Raw genomic sequence first — 24,064 nt, forward strand, 5'->3', positions numbered from 1 at the left:
GAGCGGGGGCCTTCCTGGGCGCCTCCTGAGAGTGAGCCTCCCTGGCCAGCCCCCGCCGCGCTCCCCACCCCGCGGGGAGGGCCTTGCCCACGGCGGGCGCGGCGGCCTCAGTCTGATCTTGTGGGGCCGAGTTCCCAGCTCCGGCTGCCTGTCCTCCCCCCAGGCACCGCCACCTGCTCTCGGTTTGCTCACAACTTGGGCAGGGAAGGGGCCTTGCTCAGGGACCCCAGCGGCAGGCAGGAAGGACGACACAGCCAGGGCGGCCGGGCCGGGCGCGTGGAGGGCAGTGCGGTGCCACGCACGGACCTGGCGGGTGCTCTGAGGGGTGCCACGCACGGATGGCCCCAGAGAATGGGCGTTTCCTCCCCCCGCATGACTGCAAACCAGCGCTCCCCTGGGGACGGGTGCCGACGAGCCGGGCGCTGGAGGCAGCCTCGTGGCGTGCTCTGAGCCTGGGTGTAGACTGAGCATCTGCACCCCCTGGGCTCAGGGGCGGCGATCCTCGGGGCAGGAGTCACTGCGTCCCCGTCCCCAGGGCCGGGCCCCTGGACCGCCGGCCCCGGCCCTACCTGAGAGGCAGTGCTCTGCAGCTTCATCAGGCCGTTCTCCAGCCTCTCGATCTTGGCCACCAGCTCCGTCCGTTTCTTGGCCAGCAGGTTCTGGTAAAGCTTGATCTGTTCCAGGAAGGTCTTGGGCGTGGTGTAGTTGTAGCGGCGCTCGGTGGCCAGGTACACCTTGGACATGTCGTTGACAGTCGTGTGCACGTAGGACATGAAGAGACTGATGGACGTCTTGACCTCCCGCTGCGGGGACGGGGCGGGTCTCAGAGGGTCCCCCCAGGGTGGGGGCTGCCCCCACTCGCCCGGACGGCACCACCCAGGGGCTTGTCGGTGCCGGGGACACCCACTTGCTGTTGGGGTCTCTCCCAGGCATACACGCGCACTCACACACACACACATTCACACACACTCACACATACCAACACCTACACGCCCATACAACACTCATACGCTTACACACATGTGCACTCACCCACACAACCCACACACTCATACACATACACAACCACACACCCACACCCAACACACACCCAACACAATACTCTCACACACTCATACACATGCACATGCACACTCACACACATGCACTCACACCCACACACTCACACACTCATGCACACACATGTGTATGTGCACACACTTACACCCAAACCTACCCTCTCATGTAGCAGATTCACACAACACACTCATTACTTGCACACACACGCACACGCACACACATGCACTCGCACATACATATGCACACACACACCTGCCCACTCACGTAATACACTTGCACACACACACTCATACACGTACACACTCCCATGCACCCTCACACGCCCTTGTGCCGGGTCCTGGGATTTAGCGTGAACAGGCAGCCCTGGGGCCTGCGGAGCTCCTCCCACGTCCCCGAGCCTGCCCCACCCACCTGAAGCTCCCCCAGCACTTGTCCAAGGATAAGACTTTAGGATTCAGGGTACTTTAAAAGGTGCTCCTTCCACTCGCCTCGCCAGCGTCTACCCTGCACCCCTAGCTGGCACTCGCAGTGGGGCCTTCCACCTCCCAGGGGGCCCTGTCGCCCCGAGTGCTACGTGCTAACTGCGGACACACTGGGCGTGGCCGACCGACAGGACCATCGTCTGGGCCAGCAGGCCCTTTTGCCCATTTTTAAAAACCGTGAAGAAGGCTAATTGCAGGTTTAGTCTATCCTATTAAACCACTGACTATGTGGTCAAGATAACTGAAATAAGACAATGAAGGGCGATTTGCTCTCGGGCTGCTTATCACGCGCATTTGCTAGGTCGGGGTGGCGCACGGTTTGACAGCGATATCCAGGCAGGCAATTGGCTCAGCGAACGCACTGCCCTCTTTCAGTTAAAAAGGACACTGTGACGGAGCAAAACGGAAAGGAAAACGAGATGTATACCACCCTGTCCCAACTGGCCTTTTTCAAAAGGCGAGCGAGACCAGCTGTGCCCTGCCGAGCCGTCTTGGAACCCATGGCAAAAGGAACACGTGTACCACTGTGCGCACGTGCCAAGTTAGCAAAATGCCCCGGTCAACACACATGACCGTCGTGAAGCCCTGTGCTGTCCCTTGTGCCAGCCCTGAGCTGGTGGGGAGGCAGTCACCCCGACCTTGTCGTGAACCACAGTCCTCATCGCATGGTGACACGGGGTCATCAAACCAACGACAGGTGGTTTTTGTTAACAGTTTGAATGTTTTTGTTCAACATGCATTTTTTAGCATTGATTTTGATTTTGAAAAATAATGTGTCAAAATATCATTTCTCTGGGTTACTGAGGTTTTTTTTTGGCATCCCTAATTTTGCACCCAAGGCCGTTGTCTCACTTGCCCTGCTCTAATCCCTGCAGGGCTGGGTTTAGGGACCTATCCCCACCCCCTAGCCCACCGCCCCTCTTCCCGTCTCTGCTACAACAACTCACTGAGATCCCCTCGGTTTCCTCCAGGAAGCGAGCGCTGACGGACACCAGGGCGTCCTGGGGCCACTCGTGGAACCAGTCGATGGCTGTGCAGTTGACCAAGGCGGGGAATTTTCTCGCTCGCACACGCAGAACGGAGCCCACGGGGGAGAAGCACAGAATCACCTGGATGCAGGACGTAGAGGGGCTCACCGGGGGCAGAAGCACCCAGGCTCAATCTCACCACCTGCCCAGGAAGCTCGGAAGAGGGCTCTGCGCGGTTGCCCAATGGCGCAGGGCACGTTCCCAGCTCGGGGCTTGACGTGGGCCGTTGTGTCATGAAGCATAACTGGCTTCATGGCTCTCACTAGAGACGAGGTACAGGGGACAAGCCCAAACTCTCCTGCAGCGGCCCCTCAAAGGGGGAAGGGGAAAGCTGGACGAAAGGAGAGGGGTGCAGGCACCCACTTTGGACTGATGAGGGCTGAGAGCAGAGAAGGTGGCAGTCCCTCCTGGGTTTAGGTGGCGCTGCCTTACAGGGAGCCCAGGGTGCTCTGGGCCAGCGGGAGAAGGTGCTATGGACACCCTGCTCTCCCTGTAGCCTGTCCAGGGGTCAGCCCCCCCCACTCCTCGCAGTGGCCGGGCCATCGGATGTGGGGCCACACTAGAGAGGGCCAGGTGGGGCGGCAGTGGGCCGGGAGCAGGGAGGCAGGTGCCTCTGGGGTGTCTTCGGTCCCACAGGTGGCATTTGCGGCTGGCCTGCAGGGTTGGGAGGGGCGAGGAAGAGGAAGCTGACTTTATCTGCTTGGCGCAGCTGCCCAGAGCAACTGTGCGGCCAGGCCCTCCCGCTGGACCCTGAAGGGGGCGGGAAGAGGGGCAGCGGCCCGAGGCCTCGGCTCCAAGCGCCCTCCGCCAGGCAGGGGCGTCCCCTCCGCCCCCCTGGAAAGGCAGCGGCAGGGGCTGAGCGCGGTGGCAGGGGACGCTGCTGGCGTGAGGAATCCCCGGCAGCTCACGGCAAGGGGCAGCGGCCAGCTCGTCCATCCGCAGCGCCCCTGGAGGAGGGGCCCGAGACGAGAGGGTCCTGGCGCTCCGCAGCGGGCGTACCTTGAGCTGCCTGCGCACCTTGTCGATGAAGAACTTCCAGCAGGCCTCGCGCGTGTCGGCCATGCCCAGCGCCTTCACCTGGGGCCGCATGGAGTTCAGGATGTTCTCCACCTCGTCCTCTGCGAACAGGCCGGGGATCTCGCCCGACGCCAGCAGGTCGTTGATCAGCACCAGGAACTGTTCCTCGGCCACCTGCGAGTCGGTCATCAGGAAGACCGACGGCACATTCTTCACCGCGGCCTTGATGGACTGGGCGGCCAGGTCCAGCTAGAGTGGCGGGGGGGCACGGTCAGCCCATCAGAGCGGCCTGGGGCCCCCGCGCGGGTCTGCGGACCCCAAGACGGGCCAGGAGGAAGGAGGGGTCCCGCGGCCCCCGGGGGCCCGGCGCTGGGGAGGAGCCGCACCCGCTTCCCACCGCTCCTGGCCCCTACCCGTCCGACCCGGAGGAACGACCCGACGGCGGGACGTTGTGGGCATTCTGGAAGAATACAGGAAGGGGAACGGTCCAGAGAGAAGCACTGACGGAGTGGTACGAACAGCTCCAAGTTTTTCTTGTTTTTTTCCCTTTTCTAAAAATTTTAAATTTTTTTATGCTTGCCATTTTTAAACAGTAGGCCCATTTCCACGTTCGTGCATACATAGCGCCATGTCCCCAACGCGGGCCGGTGCTCAGGAGCCCGCCGGGAGTCTTGGAAGCTTGCTTATTGGTGAGAGCTCAGTTTTCCAGAATACCTATGGGCTCCTGCCTTTTTTTTTTCAAAGCCTTTAAAAACGTCCCTGTGTGTGTCCCTGTCGGCTTTGTCTGTCCGTAGAGGTGTTTGACTCTGTTCAGAAGCATCACCCAGGCACTTTTCTTCAGAGTTTATGGGGCGTTACAGGGGGAGTGGCTGTAGCTCAGAGGTTGAGTGCCCGCTTCCCAGGTACAAGGTCCCAGGTTCAATCCCTGGTACCTCTTTAAAAAAAAAAAAAGCCAGGGGCAGGTGGGAGCTGGCGGTCAGGCTGGGATTCTGACGAGCACCTGAATTCCGAGTCCTGTGTGGATGGGCCCAAAGCCATGCCCAGCAAGGGGCAGGGAAGGAGAGCAGCAGGCCCTTCCAGATCGCAGCGCAGAAGGCATGTCGCATGGCGGCCGGCGTCACGGAAACCGCTGGGTGCCTGTCACGCCTGCGTTTGGGGGTGAGCCGCCTGCGTTTGGGGGTGAGCGGGTAGAACAGCAGGAAGTTCCTCCAACACGTTCTGGTTTTGAATCAGGATAGACCGACTGGCCGAAGCAAGGACAGCGCTCGGAAGGCATAGAGCTCACGGCCGCGCCAGGGGCGGTAGATTCCGGAAGGGACCCGCCCCCCCCCCACCGGAGTCCCCAGAAGCGGTTCCCACCCTCCCCGTGCGGAAACGGGCCCTGTGGTCGGTCCTGGCTGCGTGCTCCCGTGGCGGCGGCGTGCCTGCTGCAGCTCTTCCTCGCCCACCCCCCTGAATTTCTCGACGTCTTCCCTGGCTTTCCCCTGTGGTGGTTGGAAGCTGGGTGAGCCCCAGAGAAACATGTTCTTGAATCGAATCCACGCCTGTGGGTGTGCACCCACTAAGTAGGACCTTCCGATGAGGCTCCTTCGGTTAGGGTGCAAGCCGGCCCATCCGGGATGGCTCTTAATCCTCTCACCAGAGTCCTCCACAGACAACGACTAGAGAGAGAGAGAAGGCCACGAAGCGAGAAGCTGAAATCCAGAACACCCGGAAGAGAAGGGGGCGACCGGCAGACGCCACCCTGCGCCTCGCCACGTGGCAGAGGAGTCCGGATTGCCGGGCAGTGGTCTCTGGGAGGAAAGCACTGCCTTGGTGTGGACCTTTCCAAGGCCTCAACCTGTGATCTAGTAAATCCCCAGCGTTTCGCGAACCTGTTTCATGCTGTTTGCTTGGAGCAGCCTAGGACGCTACACCACGCCCCCAGGAGAAGCTGCGTGGCCCGTGGTCACGGCGCCTTCCGAGGCCCTGCCCCGGGGCCTCTGCTCTCTGCTGGGGCTGCACCTGCTCGGGCTCTTCCGAGCCCTGACCCTGCCGGCCGACCCCGCCGACTTGAAGCTTGGTCCGCCTGGCTCCCGTGGCCACGTCCTCCTGCCGCGGCACTTCCTGGGTCTGCGCTGACCGCTGCACTGTCCATGCCATCCTCGGCCCACCTTGAACCACGGCGGCCCCAGGCACCTGCCCTTCCCCAGCCTCGTTCTCGCCCTGTCTGTTCTCTCTTTCACGATCTTCTCCATGGTGCCAGCCACCCTCTTATGCCACTGAACCCTGTCCCTACATCTCCACCTCCCCCCTTTTCCCTCACTTCTGAAGCCCCTGTGTCCCGCTGCGGGCAGGCTATTTCCAGTGTCTGGTGTTCCTCAGATGCCAGATGCAGGGTCCTCTTTTCTCCCAGCGCCTGTCCCTTGGCGTCTCCCTTCCCCCTCCTTCAGCATCTTGGCTCAGAGTGGCAGCGTGCTATGGCTCGCTCAAGCCACATGCGTCACCACCGGCCCGGGAGGCTCAGTGCCTCTCGGGTCTCACCCTCGAGGGGGAGGAAGAGAGCGGGCTGGACAGCACGTCCGAGGAGGCCACCTCTGCCAGGTGTGTTGGGGCGCACCTGCCCCCCTTCTTTTTGGCCAGAACACACTCTAGTGCTCTGCTTCCCTGGGTTCACTATTCCTGGCCATAGCCACTATCCCTGCCATCAGACAGGAGGGCACAGAGCTGACAGGGCACCTACGGGAGGGGCACAAGCGGGGTGCCAAGGGGCGCAAGGACTGGACCTTCCTCGACTGCACGCCAGGGGTCTATGAACCCCCCCTAAGTTCCCCTCCCTCCTCTTGGACCTGATTGCTCCTCACCACCCCACGCTCCCCCCACCCACGCTTGCTTTTTCAGACACTTCGGGGCCTTTGCTGGAAGCCCTTCCAATTGTTGGCTTCACGGAGACGCCGACGGCATTGCTCAGGCCACCGCGAGCCCCTCACTCGCTCCTCCACGGGGTCTGGCCCCGCTCTGAGTCGAGCCTTGGAGACCGTTCTCAGGAGTAGCAAGCAGCCACTGCCTGGCCTTGGGGACCGTGTAGGGAGAGGTGGGCTCGGGTCCTGGGTCCCAACCCAACTCCACAGCCCCCGCACGCCTCCCACGTGGTGCAGTCGTGGTCCCGAACCACCCGCCCCCTCCTCTGCTCAAAGGCCTCGACGGGGTCTCGTTTTCTTGGGGATGAAGTCCGGAGCTTTCCATGAGACACACGAGGGGGCTTCTGACCCCCTTTCCTACAGCACCTCTAGCCTCAGGCACTCCCGCAGCTCTTGGTGTGTACGTTGTAGATCCATTTTATCGCTAGGAGTGCGTATGTTGCCTTCATGACATAGATGCTGTGAACGTATTATTGTAACACTATTGTTAGAAAAATAATAATAATACATCTTTTAACTGTTCGGGAGCCTGGTTCCCTCAGTGCAAAGCAAGGTCCTTGAGTCCTGTTTGTCTCGGTTCCTAGTTGTGGTTCCACTGACTAGTGATCAGTGAGAAGCCAGCTCGTGATGGGTGCAGGACAAACGAGCTGCGAGAGGACACATCTCAGAGCCGCTGCAGCCAATGCTGGAGGGTAAGACTGAGCATCCGCTGCTGCTCCGGAGGGAGGAATCGAGAACAAGATCCTGGGAAGTGGATTTGGCTCAATGGATAGAGCATCTGCCTACCACATGGGAGGTCCGTGATTCAAACCCAGGGCCTCCTGACCCGTGGGTGTGGCCCACGCGCAGTGCTGATGTGTGCAAGGAGTGCCGTGCCACGCAGGGGTGTCCCTGCGTAGGGGAGCCCCATGCGCAAGGAGTGCGCCCCGTAAGGAAAGCCACCCTGCACGAAAAAGGCACAGCTTGCCCAGGAGTGCGCTGCATACACAGAGAGCTGATCCAGCAAGAGGACGCAAAAAAGGAGACATAGATTCCCGGTGCCGCTGACAAGAATACAAGCGGACACAGAAGAACACACAGCCAATGGACACGGAGAGCAGACAATGAGGGGAGGGGAGAGAAATAACTAAAAATAAATAAATCTTTTAAAAAAAAAAGAACAAGATCCTCACGAGGACAGAGCAAAGTGCAGGATGCAGTCGTGAAAAGAAACCAGCGCGATTCTATTAAAGACCGGAAACTTTTCAATTGAGAAACTCAATAAGACAGGACCACTTCCCGAAGCAGAGGGTGCGAGCAATGCTTGAGAGGGAGCTTTGAAATCTAGTGAATTCAGGTTGTCAGAGATAAGACCCACTTCATGCTGATCTGTTTCAGAAGGCAGCGTTTGGAAGCCCTGTTGGATTTTAAAAATACAGTTGGCTAATTCCTTTATCTAAAGAGTAGAATCCACTGGGACAGCCAAGGACAATGACCACCAGAAGTGACTGCTCTCCCAGAGGCTGGCTGCCCCTGGCGTGGCCCCCTTGGCGGTGGTGGGAGGGCAGGACTGGGAGTTAGCCGCTCACCTGTACCGTCTACTGCCCGCCCTCCCGAGCCCTGGCCTCCCAGGAACTGAGCTCCACCCAGGTGGGCCCAGTGAGCGACTGCCTGAGGGGAACATGCTGCAAGGCGGGGAGGACCCCTGGGGCCCCTCCGGGTCTGGTGTCATCCCGGCACACAGAAGCAGCCCCAGAGCGAAAGCCAAGAGGCTTGACTGCAGAAAGTGGCCAAACCAATTTCGGTCCTAATCTGAAGTATGATGATCATTTGTTCTGGGCTGATTGTGTTTGACTAGCACACTCCCAGGGAGAGCAAATTTTCAGGAAAAAGAAATCAATAGAAAACCTTGGCGGCATGTCTTGGGGGTGGGAGACCAGATTACATCCTTATTTTATTGTTCAAAAAGCAGTTGCCAGAATCCTAAGCAGGTAGTTAGCCATGTATTACTAATAATGATTCTGAATTCTTTAATCTGGAGGATGTGGAATAATTCAGAACAATTCAGTGACTAAGTTCAAGACTCAAACATCTTTTGCCATTATTATCTGGGTTGGCTCTTTGAACTCAAATCTATCGGGTGATTGAGACACACTTCCTCTAACCTGAGACATACTTCCTCTAACCTTGAGACACACTTCCTCTAACCGGAGACACACTTCCTCTAACCTTGAGATACACTTCCGCTAACCTTGAGACACACTTCCTCTAACCTTGAGACACTCTGCCTCTAACCTTGAAATACACTTCCTCTAACCTGAGACACACTTCCTCTAACCTCAAGACACACTTCCTCTAGCCTTGAGACACACTTCCGCTAACCTTGAGACATACTTCCTCTAACCTTGAGACACACTTCCTCTGACCTTGAGACACACTTCTGCTAACCTTGAGACATACTTCCTCTAACCTTGAGACACACTTCCTCTGACCTTGAGACACACTTCCTCTGAGACAATTTCCTCTAACCTTGAGACACACTTCCTCTAACCTTAGCCACGTGGGCATGGCCATTGCCCTTTAAAGCATTTTCTACCCTTTATTTTCTAAGATAAAAATCCTTTTGATAGGGCCTGCTGGAGATGTTCAGATTCTCCACACTGGTTGGCTTCCTTCCTGAAGAGAGAATGTTGAGGTTTTCCCCGCTTCCCCATCCAAAGAGCAGTTTATAGACGAGGAGCCTCTCACCTTGAGGTCTGGGATCCCGTAGCCCTTCTTGAGGGTGATCTGAAACACGTCCAGGGAGCTGATGTACGCTGCCAGGCGGGAGAGGCTCTGCTTGCCACTGCCGCCCACCCCAACCAGCAGGGCGTTGCCCCGGGGAGACTCGAGGATGCGGTTAATTCTGCAAATGTGTGCCACCGCGTCTTCAAATAGCACCTGAAGAGACATAGGGAGGCCTCAGCATCCCATGCCACCCCGAGTCACCTCCGTCAACACTGCCGAATTTCAAAGTCTTGGCAGCGCTTGGGTTTGGTGACACATTGATGTGTTTGCTACTTGCTGTGCCGTGCCACAGAATGCTGTTAAAATGTTTGTACTAAAATAGGAGAGGAAATCTATGGCCAGTGTCCTTGTCCCTGCTGTCATCTCAAGCACCACTCACCAAATTCATGACCGCATTGACTTCGTTATAGCTGTCCAGAATGTCCACTAGCAGCTTGTTCAGCCGAGCCCCGTCGGTTACAGGCATGTATTTGGGATCACCACTCCCTTGAGTAAAGTGGCAGAAGATATTTGGCTTGGCAAATAAGAGTTCGTCACCAAGATCCTAGAAATAGAGAAAAGATGCTCCACCTTTTTGCCACCATGAACACACAGATACCTGACGGCAGCACCAGTACCTTGCCCGGAACGCCAGGCCTGGTTTTCAGGCACCAAATCGCGGCTGCAAAACTCTGGGCAAAAATCCCTGGGAGGTGGTCCAATTCCTACCATATCGGGAATGAGCCACTAGTCCCAGAAAACGATTCTGCCAAGTAAACCAAGGACATTCCTAGCAGAGCACATTGAAATGGATAGGACCTTTCTCCACCCAAAATGGATGAAGGGAGGTCATGAAGCCCTGGTCACCTGACCTGTCCATTTCTTCTCGCTCAGATGCACATTTGTCAGAGTCAGCAAGTGGGACCTGACCTGGGTCTCCCACACCCGCCCAGGGGCCCTTCGAAGGAGACTGGAGTTATCACCTGGCCGAGAGACTGCAGAGCCCCAGATAGCTTGACCCCTTTGGGCTCAGCAGAGGGACTTGGTAGTTTGACTTACGTCAAAGAATTTCTTGGTGGACGCCATGGTCACTCTGCGCAAGGTGTCCTGGTCTTTTTCGTCAACCATTTTGTCACCGTACACGCGTTCAGCTTCATGCAGCCAGAGGCGGACGAGGTCAAGTGGGCTTTTCAGGATCTCAAGTGTGGAAAATAAGAGTCCCTGCCCCCAGTGCAGGGTGGTCAGCATCTTTAGCTGTGCAGTGACAGCAAGTCAATCACAGTCCATAAAGGAAATGAGAGCGTAGGCGCTGCCCCACCCCATGACCCTGGAAGCTGCTGGCTCACTCTCTGCTTGGGGCCAGGAAAGTCACTGACCATTGTGGTCAGGCAGATCTTGGGGGCCAGAGAGCACGCCTGTGTTACAAGACAGGGTTAAGGGCTTCCTCCTCTAATGGGGTGGAGGGTGGAGAATGGACAAGGGAGGCGGACTCATAGTGGGGGCAGTTACAGACTAGACTAATGAAGGCCACAGGGCAAAGGGTCACAGCAGCCTGCCTGGATCCTGTCCTGGCTCAGCCATTTACTAGCCAAGCGACCTTGGGCAAGGTCAACAAGGGTTTATTGAGCGTCTGCTATTTGCTAGGTACTTTTCTGGGCTCTGGGGGGGGGGGCACAGTGACAACAGTTTTGACACAGCCTTCATGGCATTTACATTCTAGTGGGGACACGTTACCAGGTAAGATAATCACATATTTTGATGTGTACTATGATTGAAATAAACAGGGTGGTGAGATGGAGCTTGTGGGAGTGAGGCAGGTCCTCTACAGGGCATGACATTTGAGTTGACACTTGAATTGGGAAGAGACAGGCTTGACAACCTCCCTGAGCCTCAGCCATACCCTTTCTAAGAGGGGGATATATAACCACCAGTTGTATGTATTGTTTGGAGGAGAATGTAAGTGGCTAAACCCCATGCCTGGCTCAAAGTAAACAGTCAATAAATGAGAGCAAACTTCATCACTATCATTTACCACTATCATCATCACCATGACCATCTCCACCACTGTATCACCATCTCCATCAGCAGCACATCCTCATCATCACCCTCATCCCCATTATCATTACCTTCTCCATCATCACCATCACTGTCCTTATCATCACATCCTTATCATCACCATCATCATCATCGTTACTGCCATCACTATCACCACCATCCCCGTTACCATCGTATCACCATTTTCAACACCATCATCACCATCACCTTCATCACCATCACCGTCATCATCATATCCTTATCATTACCATCATCACCTTCATCATTACCTTCATCACCATCATCATCACTGTCATCACCATCACCTTCATCACCATCATCACCTTCATCACCATCACCATCACCATCATCACCATCACCGTCATCATCATATCCTTAGCATTCGTTCTTCGCCATCATCATCACCGTCATCACCATCATCATCTTCACGTCCCCACCATCATCATCACTCTTATCAGCGTCACCCTCAACCTCACCATTACTGTCATCTTCCTTATCATCACCACCATCACCATCCGCATCAGTCCACAGATCACTTTGCTTTCTCCCTGGGAGCGGCAGAGGAAGAGAGCACCCATGAGCCAGGGCTTGGCCGTAGAGCGGCATGCCATGGAACTGAAAGACGCACCTGGAAAATGCTGGAGAGGTCCCTGAGGTTGAAGACATAATGAAACTTAATGGCCGTGGGAAGAAACGTTGACGTGACTTTCTGATGCAGGCCTGTTAGAGGAAAAAGACACATCGATTCTTACGTCCACTTAATGGCCTCAGGAAGTGCATCTTAGAGCTAAGCTTCTAATGCAAATGGATATGAGGTGGTGACAATTTAAGGAATCTGCACGGCTGAGGAGGGGGGATGTTTGCTGCTCTGCCGACTTGTAAATCATTTGTGAGTACTGGGTTTCCTATCCTCTACCTGCCCCCCTCCCCGCCAGCAATTGGATTTCATAATTTCTCCTGCTGAAGCAGAGCATCATTTTTAAAATATTGATTTAAAAGTCTACATAAGACGTTTAGCGGGCCCTGGGCCCCCGGGCGGGGAGCGGTGTGGCTTACCCAGGGCCGAGGCCACCAGCTGGCTGCAGGCTTTCTGCACTGCCATGGGGGCCGAGCGGTAGGCCAGGTGCTGGGACAGGATGGCGCTGTAGATGGTCATGAGGGCCTCCTGGCCCGGGAAGCTCACGGCAAACACGCAGAAGTGGCGCTGCGGGAAGAGCGCGGACCCGCGTCAGGCAGCGTGGGGGCCGGCTGGGTGCCGGCGCCGGCTCCCAGGGAGCGCGGACCCTGGGCTGGCCGCCCAGCTGTGTCTGGGCTTGGTGGGAATGTTGTGGAAATAAGGACTGGAGGAAGTGCGAAAGCAGGGGAGGGGGGTGTCGTGGCCCCAGAGAGGAGCCCCCCGGAGGACTTTCTCCCAAAGGCCGGCCCGGGAATCGCCTCCGGAGCCTTCTGTGGCTCCATGAAGCCTCTGGAATGGAAGGGGACCCGGCCTCGGGCTGCCAGGACACCCACGTTGGTGCCAAACACAGAATCGGGTTTCTCTTCCTCTTTTTCAAGACCCCTGACCGGGCCTCGCAAGCGGAATACTCACGTCAAATATTGATTACACGTGAAACAGCCGTGCTCTGGAGAAAACTTTGGAAAAAGTGGCCGAGCCTGGGTCCATCTGCTTAGAGACCTCGGGGTGAAGCCCTGCCTGTACTGCTTGCAGATAAAACACGGGAGGCCCAGGGAAATCGGGATTTCCAATAAACAACGGGGAATCTTTCTTACCCTAAGTAGGTTCCAGATACTGCATGGGATATCCTTGTTCCAAAAAATATATGCACTGTTTATCTGAAATTCAGCTGTTAACAATTCTGTTTGCTATGGGGTGAGGAGTTGGGGGCAGGGCTGGCTAGCCTCTGGCCACACCCCGCTCTTTTGCCTCAGTTTCCCGGCCCGTTCTCCAGCGAATGGGAGCCCTGCAGCCCCAACACCCCAAGCCAATGCTCTCATCCTTGTCTGCCGAAGCACGACTCCAGCCCACGGCAGTGGCCGGAAATGCACCTGACTTCTGCTTACCTGAAGCCTGGGGTCGATGGTGAAGGACCCCGAAGTGGGATTCATGCAGGCCACGTACTGGCAGTTGTGGATGTCCTTCAGGGTCAGCTTCTGCCGGTCGTACCTGCGTGAGGTGGCAGAGGGTTCTGCTGCCCGGGCCAGGCACGGGGCAAGGACTCGGCAAATACCGACCCTCTGTGGCACCACTGATGACTTATTTTTCAATAGGCTGAATAATTTCCTTGATGCCAGCCTCCTGATAAAAGTTCCAGGTGCTCAGACGAATAGAAAGGATATATAGGGAAGCGGATGTGGCTCAGCTGAGTGTCCACCTACCATATGGGAGGTCCAGGGTTCGAACCCAGGGCCATGTGCAAGGAGTGCCATGTGGTGAGCTGGCCCATGTGCAGCGCTGCCATGTGTAAGGAGTGCCCTGCCATGCAGGGGTGCCCCCCATGTAGGGGAGCCCCACACGCAAGGAGTGCGCCCTGCAAGGAGAGCCGCTCCGTGTGAAATAAGCACAGCCCACCCAGGAGTGGTGCCACACACATTGAGAGCTGACGTAGCAGGATGACGCAACGGAAAAGAGATACAGATTCCCGGTGCTGCGAGAATGCAAGTGGACATGGCAGAACACAGTGAATGGACACAGAGAGCAGACAATGATGGGGGGGGGAAGGGGAGAGAAATTTAAAGAAAACTTTAATAAAAAGAAAGGATATAGATAGAGATATATAAATATATATCTACTTAAAGGCAGCTGTTTATTTTAATGCAGGATATAAATGATCTGGACTAGATATATGACTGGATGAGCTTTCTTTAAAAAAATGAAAGCAGGTCTCACCTGGATGATTCTACACAGGGATGATTCTACAAACTTTTCTCAAGATGCCATCTAACTTGAAGTTCAACAGTGAAATATTGCAGTCCATGTTCCTTACGGGTCTTACTAGGATGCCAGTTTGCAAAGCATTTTATGTCTGGAACAAATTATGAATTTAAATCTCCACCTCGTCACTGTTGCCACCTCCAGAAGAGCATGGGGCAGCATTGTCTTGAAGCCTTCTGGGAACTGAGTTTTGTTTTTGGCGCCCTCCCCGCCCACAGACACCCAATCTCTGAAATTCAATGGCCGCTGTCAACTCTATCTAAATTTTAACCGCGTGATGTGCGTTCTCTCCAGACTTTGGATCACTTTTCTTCCTGGCCTTTCCAACTTCCTTGGGAAGAGACATGGACTGCCCCACGTAGTGGCTCTTTGGACTGGGGCCCTGGCTCTCAGTTTCCTGGAGACCACGGAAAGTGCAATTCCGTGGCTGTGACCGAGGGTTACAAGCACAGTCCGCGTTTTTCATGATCAAGAAAAGAAACTGTAGTTCAGAAGACTCAGTTATCAAAACCAGCTGTTGTTATCCCCCTGCTTCCGCCACGCCTGTGCCCCTTCCCTGCACGCTCCGTTTGTGTATTCGGAGAAGGAAAAATGGTCGAGTCCGGTGGTCTGCAGAGCCCCCCAGTGGGTGCCCTGGCCGCAGCTGCCCGAGCCTATTCTCCGTGCCTTGGCTCCCAGACATTCCGTGGCGGTCACTCCCGCTCTCCCACTTCCCGTGATGTCCTCCGTGTGCAGGGGCCTGCACCGCCAGCCCGGGGCATTTTCCCACGTCCAGCATCTTCTGAACCACCTCTCCTGCCTCCTTACCCTTCTGTCCAGCCCACCCTGCAGCCCCCCTGCGGATCCCCAAGGAGCAGCTGTCAGCTGCTGGACAACACCCCCGAGCACGGCCGTTGCCTCGCGCTCTTCCTGATGAGACGTCCTCATGGTTAAAAGGTGCAAAACGGGGAAGCGGCTGTGGCTCAACCCACTGGGCTCCCGTCTACCATGTGGGAGGCCCTGGGTTTGTGTCCCGGGGCCTCCTTGTGAAAGGCAGGCTGGCCCACACGCTGCAGAGAGCCGCCAGCCTGCCATTGCCGTGGAGTGTCACCTGGCCTGCAAGTGCCGTGGAGAGCCGACTCGGCAAGGTGACACCAAAAGAAGGAGACAAAAAAACAAAACAAAACGCAGAAGAGTACAGCGATGGACACAGAGAGCAGACCGCAAACAAGCTGCAGGGGGGGCGGGAATGAATAAAATGAATACAGACATAGAAGAACGCAAGGCGAATGGACACAGGGAGCAGACAGCATGCAAAAAGCCGCAAGGGAGTGGGGGTTAAAAAAAAATGGGCAAGAGATCTGAACAGACGCTTCTCCAAAGAAGAAATACATATGGCTAAAAAGCACATGAAAAGATGCTCAACATCACTAGTGATTAGGGAAATGCAAATCAAAACTATAAGTAAATTAATTTTTTTAAATTAAAAAAGATGGAAAACACAGAAACCCATAGAGGAAGACCTAAAAACCACAAACCCCCATTATCAATGGGGTGCATTCTTCCAAGCCTGTGTCTACCCCTTGTTGGTGTTACAGTATTCCAATCACGCTGCTGCAGGCTCTTCTGGCTCATTTTAGTTAAAGATGTGAACAGTGTAGGTGAGGGTCAATGGACATATTATGTAATATCCTAGAGACGAAAAATAACTTGTAGCCTCTCGTCTTATGGTTGGCGATTTAGATGGTTTTAAATTATTCCGCCTTTAGCAGCGCAGCCACGCCCTCCTCACTGCTGAGTCTCCACGAGCGCACCTGCTTGTGTGCGGGGCATGTGCAGCGTCCCTGGTGGACGGGGCCCCCTGGCTGTCCTCTTTCCTGTCGTCGGCTGCCTCCTCCCATCCCCAGCTTTACCCCTGCCCTGCCCACGGGGCCTCTGTGGACCAGAGTTCACCAGATGCGACTCCTTTCGACTCGTCCTGGCCCCAGTCCTTCCCAGACTCACACCTGCAGTGCTCGGGGCTTTCTTCACAGCAGGGCTGACCCCTCCCTCCTCGGGTCCCACCGAATACCTGCTGCCTTAAAAAACAACACTCTCCGCGCGGTTCTCCAACCTCTCCTCTGCCTCTATCCGGGGTCAAGCTTGCCCTGAACTTCTCGCCCGAGCCCCTGCTCGTCCCCCCGGCCCTCCTCGGCGGCCTCTGGCAGGTGCACAGGCAGCTCCCGGTCCCCGGCCGGTGGTGCCTGGAGCCTGACCGCTGCCTGAAGGCCCACGCCCTCCCTGGACCCCGCGGGGCTGAGCGGCATGGGGATTTCTCTCCGCTTCTCCCCGCCGCCCCCTCCCCTTTCCCCCGACCTCCCTCTCCCCTCCTTTCTTTCCTTGGCCCTTGTCCTGATGGAGGAGGCCTGGGCTGGGCCCCTGAGCTCCCAGGTGCCCTGGGTGCTGCTGGACGCTCGGGCCAGCGCTGGTCCCACGCAGGACGTTTCTCTCAGTCTCGGGCTTCAGGTACAGGAGCTGCGCGAAATTTACCCCTCGGGCACCGCACAGCCTCTACTAGTCCGTGGCAGGCCCGGGTCCGTCTGTCCCCCGTGTCTGTCCCCACGGCCCCACTCCCACCCCCACTCCCCACAGGCATCCCGCTCTGTTTAATCCACATCCTTTTCTTTGTGGTGGTCTTTGAAATGCCCCTTGTTTTGCGGGCGTGCCTGCAGTTTACGTGGCCAGTGCTGCGTGTCACCTGCTCCCACCTGCTTCTCCTCTACCACCCGGGACCGTTTTCAACACCCGGCCACGCTTCTGCCTTAATTGAGTCTTCCAAAGGCCATTCCACGTTCTATCAATGCAGCCCCTTCAGGGCGATGGGGAACACGGTAAGACCGGCGAATCTCACGGGCAAGTGCCCATTCCCACACGCCATTTGCTGTCAAGTGGGATCCTTGATCAGAAGCAACGCTTTTGCCATCGCAGTGGATAGGACGTTCTGTAAGCCCGCGGGTGGTAGTTTCGGAAGAGGCATTGCGTGCAGGGAAGGCAAACCCGTATCCAGAGCGTGTGTCTGTTCCAGTTAAAACAAACCGCTGCCTCCTCTCCATGGAAGTGGCCCAATGTAGTCCACCTGTGCCGGCAGCGGCTGCTCACCTCAGGGGGTGCTCTGTCGGGGGCTGGGTGTGGGTCTCTGCTGCTGGCACATCAGGCCCTCGGCAGTGGCTGTGGCCAGGCCAGCCTTGGGGAGGGGACGTCCGTGGCTGCAGAGAGTGAGGGTCAAAGGCCCTTGCTGACCGCAAAACCGCTTCCTGCTGACCCAGCGGTGGCCGCCCGTGGGGGCAGGGCTGACTTCCTGGCCACCACGTCCCTCGGCGCCCAGTGCCCGTCATGTGCCCTGGGAGACCACAGGCCGCGGGCTCAGTGGCCAAGGACTCCTTCCGCCCGTGTGTCCCCTGCACGTGCTCCTACTAGGCAGGCGTGTGGATGTTAGGGCCGTGGCGTTGGAGGTCCGAAGCCTCTGAAGATGCTTGGCCAATGGCTGGGTCTGCAGCCAAGGGCAGGCTCCCCGCATCTGCTCAGGGCTTTCCGATGGGGTTTCTTGGGGTTCTCCCTTCTCGGAACCCCCAGGTTTGGCCTAGGCTACTTTCCAGGTCATTAAAGTGCCCTTATTTTACGAGACAACTGCGCAGAATGTTCTGGTCTTTACAAGCTGCAAACCCCAGCATCCACCCTCCGCCTCCCGCCGTCCTCGGGGAAAGCCACGCTCTGTCCTACAGCCCAAGGGCGCTGGGGTCTGGCTGCAGTGGCCCGTCACCCCTTCCCCTCTCGCTCTTGTGCTCCCGCACAGGCCGCCTCGGGCTCCGTGGCAGGCTGCGTTCCCCGTTGCCTCAGGGCCTGGGCGCGTGCTGGTCCCTCGGCAGAGCGTGCCCGCCCCGCACGGCCTCCTTCGCGGCAGGACGGTCTCCCTGTGGATTTTTCACCAGCACGCCCCCTGCCCTCTGTGGCTGAATCCTTAGCCCTACCTGATGGCCGCCGGTGGGAGGGCTGTCGTGTCACCCCTCCATGGGGTGCTGTGCCCCAGTCCCCAGCCTGGTGGGAGCATAGGCTCAGGCTGTTTGCAGAATGATGGAGGGACGGATCCCTGGCCCTCGCTGTCCCTCTAGTCCTTCCCGCCCGCCGTGGCCCGTGCCCGGCGCCCCCTCCCCCGCCTGCCGTGGCCCGTGCCCGGCGCCCCTCCCCCGCCCGCCGTGCCCCGTGCCCCATGCTCCCTCCCCTGCCCGCCGTGGCCCGTGCCCGGTGCCCCTCCCCTGCCCGCCGTGGCCTGCTCACCAGTGTCCATGGTCCATGTGCTGCCGGATGAGGGTGTGTGGGGCCACGGTCCCGTACTTGTCCACCTCAGGCATGTTCATTTCGTCGATGAAGTAGATCAGCTTCTTGGTGCCGGGGGGCCCATAGTTCCTCCCCGACTTCTTCTCCAGCGGCTTCTCCAGAACCCCTAGGGGAGGAGGCAGGCGCCAGCTGGACGTGCCTGGGCGTCGGGATGCCCCGCGACGCAGCCCGCCGGGCGCCCCGGTCCCCAGGAAGCTACTGAGAGCTCCTGCTCCTGCGCCGCTCCCCCTCCTGTTGTGGCCGCCCCTGCCCCATCCTGGCCACCAGCTCCAAGGCCGCACCTGCCCCCAGCTCCAAGGCCTCACCTGCCCCCAGCCCGTGGCCTCTCCTGCCCCGCCCTGGCCCCTCGTGCTCCACCTGTGGCCTCACCCTGCAGCATGGCCGAGGTCGTGTAGAAGTTGAAGGGCACCGACTGCACCAGGTAGTCGTCCGCGTTCAGGCTCTCCAGCTTGTCCCCCATCAGCACCGACTTGCCTGTGCCCGCGTTCCCCACCAGCATCACCGGCCACGCCTTCTCCATGAGCAGGTCCATGAAGTAGCGGATGCGGATGGTCTCGGTGGTGTGGACCAAGGAGGCCTGGGGGCAGCGGCGGAGCACAGGCAGGGGACGGTCCCTGGGCCAGGGGCAGGGGCAAGGGACAGGGGCTGGGGGAAAGGGGAGGGAACAAAGAGGGGAAGGGGGCAAGGGAAGGGGGCAGGGGGCAGGCAGGGGGCAGGGGAAGGAGCAGGGACAGGCAGGGACAGGGGAAGGGGCTGGGGGAAAGGGGCAGGGGACAGAGAGGGGCAGGGGCAGGGGAAGGGAGAGGGGGACAGGCAGGGGGCAGGCAGGGGACGAACGGGTGTGACCACTTTCAGGCAACAAATTCAGCCCTCACATAGCCCAAGGGTTCCTCCTTCAGTTAAAGTGCAGATGTTAATAAATATTTTTTAGGCAGCGGACTTGGCCCAGTGGTTAGGGCGTCCGCCTACCACATGGGAGGTCCGCGGTTCAAACCCCGGGCCTCCTTGACCCGTGTGGAGCTGGCCCACGTGCAGTGCTGATGCACGCAAGGAGTGCCCTGCCATGCAGGGGTGCCCCCCGCATAGGGGAGCCCCACGCGCAAGGAGTGCACCCCGTAAGGAGAGCCGCCCAGCGTGAAAGAAAGTGCAGCCTGCCCAGGAATGGTGCCGCACACACAGAGAGCTGACACAAGATGACAGAACAAAAAGAAATACAGATTCCCATGTCGCTGACAACAACAGAAGCGGACAAAGACGCAGCAAATAGACCCAGAGAACAGACAACGGGTGGGGGGTGGGGGGGGGAAGGGGAGAGAAATAAATAAATAAATAAATCTTTAAAAAAAAATTTTTTTAAACCCATCGCTCTACTTGAGGATCCTACAGCTGAAAACGGCTTGCCCCAGAGCAGCCCCCTCGGCCTATGGGGGGTGGCCTGGTGAGCCCGGGTCCTAAACTGTCACTAAGTCCTTGGCATTTGGGGACGGGTACCTGCAGCGGGACGTCAGGGTCCAGCTCGAAGCTGGGCACTTTATCTGTCCAGGGCAGGAACTTCTTGGTTTCCGGGTCTATGTAGTAGTCAAAAATTGTCCCCTGCGAGGGGAACTTGATGGTTTTGAACTCGTTGACCCACCATTTGCTGAACTCGACCCGATAATCCACGAGCTGTCAGAACGAGGAAGCGTCGAGGGCCGCGCGCGGGGGTCCCCGGGGTGGGGTGGGGGGCGCGTCCCGGGGCGGGGGGGGGGGCGCGGGCGTCCCGCGCCGGCCCCGCCGCTACCTGGTCCTGGAACATGGCGCCGCCGAAGGCCCAGAAGCAGGCGAAGACGAAGTAGAGCTCGTAGAGCTCCTTGGGGGAGTCGGGCGGCACGGTGCGCTCGGTGAGCAGGCACTCGAGCAGGTAGAGGACCACCTGCACCACCGTGCTCTCGGGCACCGGCGTGATCCTCTTGAAGCCGCCGCGCAGCTTGTCCAGGCAGGTGGGCAGGTATTTGTCGAAGAGGATCGTCAGGTTGGCCTTCTCCGACTGCACCTTGCGCCGCTCGATCCAGCTGCTCACCACCCTGCAGGGGTGCGGGGGGACCGGGAGCTGTGGGGTCCGCCCCGCGGCCCTCCCCTCGGGAGGTGCCTCCCGGGTGTCCTGCGCCCCCCAGGGGTCCTGGCGCGCGGCCGCTGCCCCCTCCTCCCGCGGGCTGCCACCCCAAGGGGCAATTGGTCCAAACGAGGGCCCCTGCTCCAGCAGGGCCGGTCGCAGGCCCTACGAGGGCCCACGTGGCTCCTGGGGCAGTGAGGACGGCACCTTCTACTCTGGAGTTTTCTCTAGACTTGCTAGAGGGATGTGACAGGCATAGAGCAGCTGGGAGCCGTCTTTGCCGCACAGGGGGAGCGTCTGCCCCCAAATGAAGCTAATACTGAAGACAGTTGGGGCCGGTTAGAGGGGGGAGAGATGGGGGGAGAGTAAAAGAGAGGAGGGGAGCAGTGGGGAGGGGTAGCTTATGACCTAATCTAGCCTCCTGGATCCAGCCATGCCTGAAGCATCCCCTTGGTTACTTGAGAATAGACTGGTGGGGTCTTTTTATATGTTTTTTTTTTTTGGTAAAGATTTGTTTTATTTATGTCTCTCCCCTTCCCCGACCCCCTCCAGTTGGCTGCTCTCTATGTCCATTTGCTGTGTGTTCTTCTGTGTCCACTTGTACTCTTACCAGCGGCACCCAGAATCTGTGTCTCTTTTTCTGTTGCGTCATCTTGCTGCATCAGCTCTTCATGTGTGCGGTGCCACTCCTGGGCAGGCTGCGCTTTTTTTGCGCGGGACAGCTCTCCTTGTGCATGGGGCTCCCTTACGGGGGGGGCACCCCTGCGTGGCAGGGCACTCCTTGTGCACATCAGCACTGCATGTGGGCCAGCTCTGCACAGGTCAGGAGCCCTGGGTTTGAACCCTGGACCTCCTATATGGTAGGTGGACACTCTATCAGTTGAGCCACATCTACTTCCCTTTACATGTATTTTTAAAAATTGTGGCTATATATATAAAACACAAAATTGGTCTTTTTAACCATTTTTAAGTTAGAATTCAACGATATTAATTGCATTCACAATGTTATGCAACCATCGTCTCTATTTCTGAAATTTTTCATCCCTGCCCCAACAGAAATCTCTACCTATTAAGCATCAATTCCCCTTCCACCCTCCTCTCAGCCCCCGGTAACCTCTAATCTACGTTCTGCCTCTATGAATTTGCTACTCTAGTTATCTCATATAAATGGAATGATACGGTATTTGTCCTTTTGTGCCTGGCTTTTGTCCCTCAGCATCGTGTTCTCAAGGCACAGCCACGTTGCAGCATGTGTCAGAACGTCACTCCTTTTTGCGGTGAATAATATCCCGCTGTGTGGCTAGACCACGTTGCCTTCATCTGTTCATCGGCTGATGCACACCTGGGCTGCTTCCACCTTTTGGCTGTTGTGAACAACGCCGCTGTGGACGTTGGTGGACACGTATCTGTGTAAGTCTGTTTTCAGTTCTTTGGGTACATACCTGTGAGTGGAAGTGTTGGGTCACAGGCTACTTCTACGTTTCACTGTTGAGGAGCCACCAAACAGTCTCCCACGCAGCTGCACCATTTTGCCTTCTCACCATGACTGCACGAGGGTCCCCGTTTCACCACATCCTCACCAACATTCGGTATCTTCCATTTTTAGCAGTAGCCACCCCAGTGGGAGTGACGTGGTAGCTCGCCGCGGCACTATTTGCATTTCCCAAATGACTCATGATGTTGAGCTTCTTTTCATGTGCGTTTGGGCCATTTGTGTCGGATTGTTGGAGAAATGTCTAAATCCTTCACTCATTTTAAAATTGGGTTGTCTCTTTGTTGTTGGTGGCAGGAATTCTTCATATATCCTAGATATTAAAACCTCATCAGATGTATGATTTCCAACTATTTTCTCCTATTCTGTGGGCTGTCTTTTCACTCTCTCTCTTTTTAAAAAGATTTATTTCATTATTTATTTCACTCTTTTTAAAAAATTTATTATTTATTTATTTATTTATTTATTTAATTTCCCCCTTTCCTTCCCCTCCCCCGGCCCTGCTGTTTTTGCTCTGTGTCCATTCACTGTGTGATCTTCTGTATCTATTTCTCTTTTTGTCTTCTCTTCTCATTTTTCTCCTCTAGGATTCACTGGGATTCGATCCTGGGGTACTCTGATGTGGAGAGAAGTTCCCTGTCAATTGTGCCACCTCAGTTCCTGGTCTCTGCTGCGCTTCACCTTGATTCTCTCCTTCGTCTCTCTTTGGTTGTGTCATCATCTTGGTGTGTGACTCACATGCATGAGCACTGGCTCACTGCACAGGCACACTTTCTCGTCTTCTTTTTCACCGGGAGGCCCCAGGGGTTAAACCCGGGACCTCCCATATGGTAGGCGGAAGTCCTATCACTTGAGCCACATCTGCCTCCCAATTTTTTTTTAAAAGACTTATTTATTTATTGCTTTCTCTCCCCCCCACCCACCCCGGTTGTCTGTTCTCTGTGTCTATTTGCTGCGTCTTCTTTGTCCACTTCTGTTGTTGTCAGAAGCATGGGAATCGGTGTTTCTTTTTGTTGCGTCATCTTGCTGTGTCAGCTCTCCGTGTGTGCGGTGTCATTCCTGGGCAGGCTGCACTTTCTTTCGTGCTGGGCGGCTCTCCTTACAGGGCGCACTCCTTGCACGTGGGGCTCCCCTATGCGGGGGGCACTCCTTGCATGCATCAGCACTGCGCATGGGCCAGCTCCACACGGGTCAAGGAGGCCTGGGGTTTGAACCGCGGACCTCCCATGTGGTAGACGGACGCCCTAACCACTGGGCCAAGTCCGCCACCTCTGCCTCCCTCTTTTCACTCTCTTGACAGTGTCCTTTGGTGGACAATTAAAAAAATTTCCGTGAAGTCCAATTTATCTACTTCTTCTTTTTTGCCTGTGCTTTTGGTGTCAAACTTGAGAAACATTGCCACATCCCAGGTCACGAAGATTTGCCCTTAGGTTTTCATTGAAGAGTTTTGTAGTTTAGCTCTTAAATTTAGGCTTGCTCCATTTTGAAATTCCTTTTTGTCGATGGTGTAAGGTAAGGGTCCATGTCGTTCCCCCCACACCGCTTGTTAGGGAGCCCGCTCTTTCTCCACGGAATGGACATGGTGCCCTTGTTGCTAACCAGTTGACCACAGATGTGAGGGTTTATTTCTGTGCTCCGAGTCGTCTTCCATTGGTCTTTTGCCAGTACCATGCTGCTTTGATTACTGTAGCTTTGTTGTAAGTTTTGAAACCAGTAAGTGTGAGTCCTCCAATTTTCTTCTTTTTATTCAATACTCCTGGATCCAGCCGTGCCTGAGCATACCTTGGTGTGCTCACCTCGGAGCCAGTGGATTGCTTTTTTGCCACTTAAAGTTGATTTTCTGTTGCATTCAGTGGAAGAGTCCAAACAAATACAGCGGACCATCCTTGGGGGGCCATGTGTGGACCAT

At 56.6% G+C, this 24,064-nt stretch overlaps 1 protein-coding gene across 1 annotated transcript in view; it reads right to left on the reverse strand.

The window, feature by feature from the left end:
- DNAH17 (dynein axonemal heavy chain 17) overlaps positions 1 to 24,064 on the reverse strand; it is a 151,527-nt gene that overhangs the window by 44,867 nt on the left and 82,596 nt on the right. Inside the window, exons 45-57 of the mRNA XM_058284816.1 lie at positions 20,352 to 20,634; positions 20,063 to 20,236; positions 18,941 to 19,148; positions 18,512 to 18,677; positions 13,348 to 13,450; positions 12,343 to 12,490; positions 11,915 to 12,006; positions 10,291 to 10,452; positions 9,632 to 9,796; positions 9,214 to 9,405; positions 3,569 to 3,835; positions 2,489 to 2,650; positions 570 to 803 (exon numbers count right to left, since the gene is read on the reverse strand). Coding sequence (XP_058140799.1) covers positions 570 to 803; positions 2,489 to 2,650; positions 3,569 to 3,835; positions 9,214 to 9,405; positions 9,632 to 9,796; positions 10,291 to 10,452; positions 11,915 to 12,006; positions 12,343 to 12,490; positions 13,348 to 13,450; positions 18,512 to 18,677; positions 18,941 to 19,148; positions 20,063 to 20,236; positions 20,352 to 20,634 — 2,356 coding nt within the window. The remainder of the gene's footprint in view (positions 1 to 569; positions 804 to 2,488; positions 2,651 to 3,568; positions 3,836 to 9,213; positions 9,406 to 9,631; positions 9,797 to 10,290; positions 10,453 to 11,914; positions 12,007 to 12,342; positions 12,491 to 13,347; positions 13,451 to 18,511; positions 18,678 to 18,940; positions 19,149 to 20,062; positions 20,237 to 20,351; positions 20,635 to 24,064) is intronic.

Source organism: Dasypus novemcinctus, chromosome 21 (assembly GCF_030445035.2).
Source record: "Dasypus novemcinctus isolate mDasNov1 chromosome 21, mDasNov1.1.hap2, whole genome shotgun sequence".
Lineage (NCBI taxonomy): Eukaryota > Metazoa > Chordata > Mammalia > Cingulata > Dasypodidae > Dasypus > Dasypus novemcinctus.